General features: G+C 53.2%; 1 protein-coding gene across 1 annotated transcript; it reads left to right on the forward strand.

Annotated features, from left to right (window-relative positions):
- Nucleotides 1–1790: 1790 nt before the first annotated feature.
- Nucleotides 1791–5258, forward strand: PG997_006244 (uncharacterized protein; the record flags this gene model as incomplete). The annotated part of the gene is made up of 4 exons (XM_066810559.1): nucleotides 1791–1856; nucleotides 3249–3462; nucleotides 3522–4763; nucleotides 4831–5258. 4 exons carry the CDS (start codon nucleotides 1791–1793, stop codon nucleotides 5256–5258), a joined length of 1950 nt encoding a protein of 649 aa, XP_066669482.1.
- Nucleotides 5259–9182: the final 3924 nt, after the last annotated feature.

Below are 9182 nucleotides of genomic sequence, written 5' to 3' on the forward strand. Positions count from 1 at the left end.
GCGAGCGTGGGGTTGGTTGTCCATTGGATTGGCCAGAGGCTTTCCCCGTGATTCCCGCCACAGGCTGATACCTGAGGAATGCCAATGGAGAAAGGTAGCAGCTGCGCGGTGCCGGACTGTAGCACTTGCGACAGCGAAGCGGCTCGTCAAAAACGTATGTCGGTAGCGTCACCATCATTCGTGAGCAGAGAGGCACGGCAAGATGCCTTCGCAGGATGATCACGAGGGCGTTGGGTGCCACGGGTATAAGAGGCGGCGGGAGTAACCGCTACGCAGTCTGGCCATACTGTGGAGCGAGGGCGCCCAAAAAGCCTTCTTTTCGGGCGTGACTGTGACCTCGACTTTTTGCCGCGGACGGACGGTGATTACCGGGACAGCCAGCAGCCCTGATCGAGCGGGGTTTTCCCACTTTCTCAGCCATATATACAAAGCTGCTATAATAAGCCTGTAACGTACAATAATGAATGCATTGAAGAAGTGCTTCGCGTTATCTTGTTGCTGGACGCCTCGACGAGCGCGGGGGCGCCCAGGGGCCATGGCCGCCGAGGCACGCCAGGTTGTGAGGCTGAGAGCGCTCAGCTGACCATGTTCTTTATGCGGAGGAGCCAATTATTGGCAGGCCACCAGATCCCGGATGTTGAGCATTGCTTTTTTAGGTCATGCTCACGGGAGCAAACAGCGAACAACGCATCAACCGGAATTATCAAGTGCCAGTCAGGACTGACAGGACCGCAACGGGTGTTCTGGCCCCCTTCCCTCCGTCGCGTCCATCGCGACACCACCGTGTTTGACTGTCGTTGCTTTGACTACGCACGTGTCTGCCTGTTCGCAGCGTTGGAACGTATTTGGGGCTTGAGTCGGACCTCGTCTATTTTGCGTTTGCGACCCCCCATGCAGAAGGCAAAGTAAAGAATGATAGTTGGACAACGATTCTGCGTCTCGCATGTGCTACGAATAGTCTCAACCACTCACTGCTCCAGAGGCATGTAGGTTACCTCTCATGACTCCCCCTGATTGGCAATCATTGCCACCAATGGGCCATGGTCTACTAGGATGACTCAATGGCATCAGCCAAATGATTTCGAATGAAGCTCTCCCTTTACATGCACGCTTGAGTTCGCATCTGATCATGAGGGCCTTGAGTGAGGCAGAAGGCTGAAATCTCAGGACTGGCATCAGCCAAGAGAAATTTGGATGCTCAGTGATAGCCAACCATGACCATGGCAGTATGTTGAAATTCGGTGTTGGAGCCAGCAACTGGCACCCTTTGGATCCCGTGCCCCGGCAGAAGAGCAGAGAGAGCTGTGTAACCAACATCAGATTATCAAACAGTTGGTAGCCGGGCCCAAAGTGCATTCGTGGTGATAGGTTCATGGTCCCGCTGTCTTGTGACGGTATGCCAATCCAGTAGACGTCGATTTGCTTCATTCGCAAGCCAAGTATGTAGAGGAGTTTTTACATCTTGGGTAAACCAACAATAACGACATGCATCACGAGGCAACAATCCCCGGCACAGACTGTTATTCATTCTGGGAAAAGAAGGGCAATCGTGCCAGACAACATCAGGCCGATGAACAAATCGACAAATGCAGGATTAAGATGTTGCGTGTTTGATCATAGGTGGACCAAGAATTCATGATGCCCAGTAATCTTTACATACATCAAGGCAGACAGATTATACTATCAACCAATGTTGTGTGTAGTGGAACTGCAGGCTACGCCATGGCCTCTGGATTGTTCGTATCCCTCTCCTCCTCTTACACAAGCTGGAGTCAAGAACTGGGAAGAAGATGGGTCGCCTATACTCCCCCAAGGTACTCACCAAGGGACTCAACCGCTCTATCGTCATCATCATGGTTCGTTGAGCTTGCCGTCGCTCGTGTTCTTGACGCATGCAACACTGCCTCTCTTGGAGACCGAGGCTGGACTTTTTTTTTGGCATGGTTTTCCAATTGGCACCTTGGTTTTTGTGCAATAGAGTGGGCACTTACTTGCCCACCGGCTTTGACGACCAGCAAGCGCAAGCGGCGAGGCGACGGCCAGAACTAGACGGCGGCCTGGTTGCGCGATCAGAAGATCTGGTCACAGAAACGAGAGTCAGACGCCGGGAAGAGAGTCCGGCTTCGAAACGCACAATTCGCCGGACAAGTCCCGATGACTGAGGAGGCCATAGGAAATACCTCATGCGGAAGATACTGCCTCTTCGAGCGTAGCATACACGCTAAAGAAGCTGTCTAACCGCAGAGAGCAAGTGCTTAAGTCCAGGCAAGTCGCTCGCTGTAGGAGAGTCTGGCCGTAGACCGCCGACAACTGGGTCAGGGCCGTTCTAACGTGGAGAATCCAGTAACGGGGGCCACATGAGATCAAGTGAGAAGCGTGGGAAGGGGGCAGGCAGGCAGGCAAAGAAGGAAGGAAAGAAAAAAAAAAAGGTACGGCAGTACGGCAGTACAAGGACACTTGTGCCCAAAGTTCAGGTTGGGAAAAGGTACTCATGGGCCCCTGGAAACCATGGACCACCACCCACAAACAGCCCGAAGAGAGACCCCAGGATACCCACTCGGTCAGGCTTAGGGAGGTATCCAGGCCAAAGTAGCTACGTACTCAGCTCCTCGCACGCCTTTTTCCCCACCAGCGCTCAAAGCCCATCCGACCGCCAGGGAGACGCCAGGGAATGGGAGGAAAGGCAGAAGAGAAGGAAAAAAAAGGCGCGACTCGTTACTTTGGCACAGGGTACGTACCCCCAAGTACTCCGGTACTTCACACCGCGCCTTCTGGGTTCCTCTCCCATTCACTGACACCCTTGTCCTGCTGGCCACTCCACTTCCCTCCGCTCTCCCTCTCATATCAGAAGGACCAGACCAGACGCACCAGCACAACATCCTCATACATATGTACATGTCAACCCACTCCTCCTCCGCAGATTCTTCCTCTGCCTTTCACGATATTGACATAGCGCCCGCTGCAACAAACATAACCCTGTGTCGACTCTACAAGTGGGAATCAGTATTTACACAGCTGCCCACCACGACGACTCTACCACCACTGCCACCACCACCACCACCACGCACAGCAGCTTAACGTGCTCCTGCTATCATTTACACTGCCGGGGTCCCACTGACATCACCGCCGCTTGCGTCTTCACGTCCTTGGAACACGGCTCCCTCTCGACGACACCGCACGACTTCTCACACCTCTTGTTACTCTCGAGGTGCCGATTTGTACTTATGACACCCCATTGACCGCTTGAGAAGCGCTTCCCGCCTGACGTCCGCGATCGAAGTCGCGCTACCAACATCGCGATTCCTGCGCTCTTTTCCCACACATCTGCTTCCATTACGCGGGAAGCATCCAGCATCATCATCATGCCTGGTAGACCTGAAGGATTGGTCCTGACCGTGGACCCGAATGTCATCCACAAGGTCGACACTGCCAATGCTCAGAACCTCTTCAACATGTGGACAGGTACGTTGACGCCCTCGGTACTGGTGCAGCCCGGCTTGGCACTAACTTTTCTTCGACAGTCTTCTCTAGATGCGCGGACTCGGTCGAGCAAGGCCGGAGGTTAGAGAACCTCAGCTGGAGACTCTGGAACCGCGAGACCTTCTGCTGCGACACCACAGAGGGCAAGCTACGACAAACAAAGCCTACCCCCATCGCCACCTCTACAGTACCCAAGGACATCCCCGATCTGCGGATACCAGAGGTCCCTCAGTTATCCGGCAGCGTGGACTCTATCGCTGAAGACGAAGAGGCCATTGAGTTCAGCTCTGAATCCGAACCCATGGAGATTTCTCGACCCAGGATTATGCGACAAGACTCGAGCGCTAGCAATCGTAGTCGCGGCCGTGAGCGACACATCACTTCCGACCACCTGGAGAAGATGGTCGTCTCTATAATTCAAGATAAGGAGCCCAACCTGGCACCGTTGCCCGACGTGTCTTCGCCGTCTCTCGAGCCCGAGTCGGACGACTCACAGACACCTTATTCGTCCCCGGATGTTCAACAAACACCCGACACACCCACCACACCAGCAACTGAGCCCATGTGCCATTCGTCTGTGGAGGCACCATCAGTCGTATCTGCTTCATTATCATCATCGGGAGTTGCATCCAGCAATAGCGACCGCACCCCGAACCGCACCACTGTTATCCGTGGTTTCTCGCCTTCCCAGGTCTCCATCCCCACCCTGCAGCTTCGTAGCCAGGAATCAATGAAGCAACTCGCTCTCGGCGCGATCCCTGAGCCTGAAGCTGCGCCAGCATACCGCCCGGTCCAGCTTAAGAAACAGCCCGCTAAGTTTGCCCTCGGTGGCTCTTCGGGTGACGACTCTTCTCCGCAGAGTTTGATGCAACATAAGCCTCTCGCTCCCCAAGGCAAGCCCAAGATGTTCCAGCTCGGTGCATCATCTGGATCTGCTGAGGACCCGAGTCCATCTTTGAAGAGCGCCATGCACTCTTCTCGCCCCAACACTCTGCTTAATGCGCAGAAGAAACAGACCTCCTTCAGCAACCAGGTTAGCATGCGCACTATTCAAACTCAATCTAGCGACGAGCAATCGGACAGCTACATTGACGAGAGTGCCATTGATGACGACGAAGACGATTCGGAATGGGAGGACTCTATCGAAGAGGGTGGCAAGGAGAGCATGGATGACCCGGTCACTTTCAAGCGCGTCCCTTCCAAACCCAACCTGACTTCTCACCGATCCAACCTCAGCTTGATGTTTGCTGCTGGGCAAGAACAGCGCCCCCGTGGCGGCTTGGGTGCCGCCATTGCCTCGCAGTCGACTTCGGCTCTGCAACGCGCGGACTATGCAGAACATCCCCACAGTGAAAGCTACATCACCAAACGATTCGGATGATAGTGGCCTAGAAATGAAGGGTGGCATGCGCCGGACGCCCTTGAGGCCTATCAAGGAAATCCCCCGCAGCACTGCCCAGCCTATCATGACCAATGCTAATGCCACTCAACGCCAATCGGCACTGTCGCCCCGAACTACGAGACGCAACATGCTGCACCATGAGTTGACGGAGTCGCTCCGTCGACAGCTGCTCTGGGAGCGTCAGCAGAAGACATCTACTGCCAACGCTGTGCTCAAGAGGCGGCACACATCCCATGATGTGGCCAACCTCAAGCAATATCCCGAGAAAGTCTACATGAAGCCCGAGGAGGAGACCAAGGAAGAACCCAACGCGACCAGCTGGAACCAGTATTTGGAACGCGATGCCGTTGGCGGATATCACGCCCAGGGGTGGTAATTCGTCCCAGCACGAAAAGACCGCAAACAACTGCGGCACACACACACTTTACGGCAGACTTGACTGCCTTGTACATTGTTATACTACATTACTGCATTGCGAGGTGGATGATTTCTGAAGATACCTATTGCACGCATAACGGGTGGCGTTCTATCAATGCGGCTCTCTGGCACAGAATTTTACATCATATGGCCCTAATCCCAACAAGCATTACTTTTTATCGCGGTGGTAGGCGGCTATCACAAACATACATACCACACACACACACACACACGCACGAGACGTGGACTGATGGACAACGGCGTCCATCAGTTAGCCAAGGTCACCACCGATGCCGGTGGAAATTGGCTCGTCATCGTGGGCACACAACGGCGTTCTCTAATTCAAATGATACCATGTCTGTTTCTTCTTTTTGGGTTTTCTGCCCGCCGATTGGGACTTTTTGGGTTTTTGGAAGCTACCTGGAACGGTAGCTAGGCTTGGCATCGAAAGAATGGCAGTATCTATTCTCGGCAAAAGGATACAGGGGCAACCCTAGGTCGGCCGGGACAAGAAGGCATGTTTATGGGGGCATCGCACATGGAAGAGTTGCTAGACTTCACTCAGTGCGCATACGCAGGAGATGCGCAAGCAGCTCAGGTGGCAGGAGGATGGATTAAAAAAAAGCAAGCATCTATGATCAAAAACATAGAAAAATTCGATAAAGCAACATCAAAACAAGATTAAAATCGTCATATGGCACTCCCATCATCACCTTGGCCCGTTCCGATTGCTTGTGACTGCCCTGCCTGACACGAGCTGACAGCTACACACACATTAATGAAACCGCCTTTCAGGCGATTGGATGAAAATAGAGGCATTCCAGTGCGGCCAATGATTCTTTGTACTAGTGGGCTGTCTGCCAACTGTCCATAGCACCGTTGAAGTCTACGCAGGTATTGTAGGAAATACCATCCGAAATCTCCCATATCCCACTTAAGGTTTTCGTATCAATGTCGGAGGCGGCTCCAGGAGGATCTAGATTTCTTTGGGTACAGCAACCATGCAGGTACTCCTTTCTTACCGTCCGTACGTGTGTGCTTATGTACCTAGAAACGCAAACATGTGAGAGGCTCGTGACAATCCGTGGTAGTCATTCAACTAGGGGGGTGGGCGTTCGGAATGGAATGTTTTGAGTACTTGCACACAGCCAGAGATGTCTACGCAAACGGGCACGCATTCAACATGGCCAGGTCATTCCTTGGTTTTTATTCGCGTAACTCTTCTATCTCTAGCTACTTCTCCTTCTTTTCCACCCCTTTGGCCATTGTCCACCTGGGCTACCTAGGGATGAGGCGAGAAGGGTGTTGGTAGAGTTGGTTTGGTGGTACCTCGTAACATTTCTTTTACCCCATGGGCAAGCTTCCCTCCCCCGCAAACGGCTACGATAAACAACAAAAATTGCGGCTGCATTGCCGCATGTCTCGGGTTTTTTTTTTTTTGGTGAGTGAGTACTCAGCGCCCTGCAAGCAAGGAATGGCTAGCAAAGTAAGGAGCAGCAGAGGGTTTCCCGTTTCTCGTACGAAACAAAAAAGAACCATGGGGCTTTCACTCTTCCCTCGCCCGGTGCTTGCCTTGCTTTGTTTGCTTGCTGAGCGTGGGTCTAGATTCCGGGGCAGGATGATGAGGATTTCGGTCAGCCGCAGGAAGATGCAATGGAGGTAAGTAGGTTAGTAAACCCCAACTATCGTGGGGTTTGAATGCATGGCTGTGCATATGTGTGCATCCAAACGTGCGTGTGCAGCGCCGGACCTGGCGTTGGCGCTGGTTTTCCATGCCGGCTGGTTCCCCCAACAAAAACAAGCCCCCCAGTCACGCAGTCCGGTGTTGACGACTTTCTTGTCAATCCGCATTCCATCGGTTCAGCGAGCAAGCGCGGATGGCCATCTGTCTATCGCCTTCACTTGTTTCGCACGCCTTGGGGTTAGCAAGTTCAGCTACAGCGGGTTAGTCGACTCGCTCACGAGATGGACTGGACTATGTGGACTACCAAGGCCCAGTCCCGAGTTAGGAGCTTCTCAGACCCTGATCGGCATGAATGCTCTGTAGACCAAAGTGGACATTTAATTCATTGGCTGACTCTAAGTCTGGTTGGTCTATGCATACAGCGCAGCGTAGTAAGCACTCAGCAGGACAGAGGTTGGTAGTTGGTGATAGGCCCCCTCCCCCCGCGGCCAGCATACAACCATTGAATCGAGTATACAACTCAGTATAATGCTGCTGCTATTATTACTACTGCCGACTATTATGATGTGGGCTATACACATACGCTTGCCCGCACTGGTCGAAATTCTCTTGGCAGTCACCTGCCAGTGCAATTTAGGTAGAGGGATCGATATACAGGCTCATGGCAATCCCGAGTTTCATTCGGTAATAGGAAAGAAGAACTATACGCGACTACCCCTTGTGGAATGACTATGCGAAATGCTTGGCCCCTTCACGGGATGATGCCTGCTCGAGCTCCATCTAGAACACAGAAAGCCGATCGCTGACCGCTCCAGTTCTTGCCAGTTCAAGTGAGCTGACTGCCAATCAACATCAGATGGCGTTCTCCAGTATAGTCCAGAAGCGGAGACATGCCAAATACATCTTACACATCACGACGACGACGACGACAATGGGAATCATCCCAGGCAGCACAGCCCACCTGAGTCCCCAAATAACGATCAGTGGGATTGCCTTCCAAGGCAGCAGATAGGCAGGCCTAGAACGGGTGGAGCCAGGCCTTCGGTGCCCAGCTCTGCGCGGGATGTGCGAATTACACACAGCAGATTGTCTGGTGTTGATCGATAAGGCGATCCTCTCCCCTGCCCGCCCAAACGAATCTGCCGACTGTCAGTGCTATACCCACATTGCCCGGCACAGGCGTCCATCTGCCGCCGTCTGTCCATCCTCGCATATTCCGACAGCCTACAGCCTAACTACCTACCTGCCAGGCACGATCACAAGTATCTGTTGCTAAAAACGTCCTGTTACTAATAGCAGGAAGGAAGAGGAAAGTGGTTAGTTCACCGCCTTGCGTGTTCCCTACTGCCTTTCCAGGCCGGACTGTTCTTACCCACAACTTTACGGCCAAATTCATCCTTCATCACGAAACGTGCGGCGCCAAAAAGAGGCACGCATGAAAACGGCCTATACCCCTTCAGGGTGCCAGATTCCCACAGGCCCAAAGGAACGAATTGTCCCTCGTCGTCACCTCACCACCCTGGCAAGAAGAACCCTACCTTGCGCATGCATGAGGAAAGGGCCTGCCTACCTGCCTACCTGCGCCGCATAGGTACATTGGTGCGATATATAATATCAATACCCGCATGCCTTCCAAGGCAGCCGGTTGCAATGACGATGCCAGTTTGACGCGCCGGCGACACGCTCGGAGCGTCATCCACCACTCATGGCCATGGGCATATAGTTTGATCAATGCCTACAATACAGGTATTGCATGGGGTATGTTGGTTGTGGTGAGTGAGGGGCAGCTTCGGGATGCTCTCCTCCAGCTTTCACTACCCCGCGTCCAGTCTCAGTCCGTCACACGCGCACTCAATTGATGAGTTGTTGTGACTCACTCAGCCAGTACCGCAGTGAGGGGCTCTTGAAACAGGGGGACGAACGAGGACAGCAAGGTCTATTCAAAATTTTCAGGTCACCTCCATTGGGCTCCAACGCGTGTGTAGCATGGCGGCATGTAGCTTGAGGAAGATGGTGAAGAAATCTTCGTCTTCAGTATATACGATGCGGCGCCCGGTCAGGCCTTGATCGATTTCCTTATTAGTAATCTACCGCAAGATGCACCATGGTCTGGTGTCTGGGTGTGTATGTGTATGTACGCCACGCCACGGCATCCATGCATGCATGCGGCCGTGAATTGGCAATGGCCATGAAAATCCC

The sequence above is a fragment of the Apiospora hydei genome, assembly GCF_038363865.1.
Source record: "Apiospora hydei strain CBS 114990 chromosome Unknown utg000005l_segment0_segment0, whole genome shotgun sequence".
Classification (NCBI taxonomy): Eukaryota; Fungi; Ascomycota; class Sordariomycetes; order Amphisphaeriales; family Apiosporaceae; genus Apiospora; species Apiospora hydei.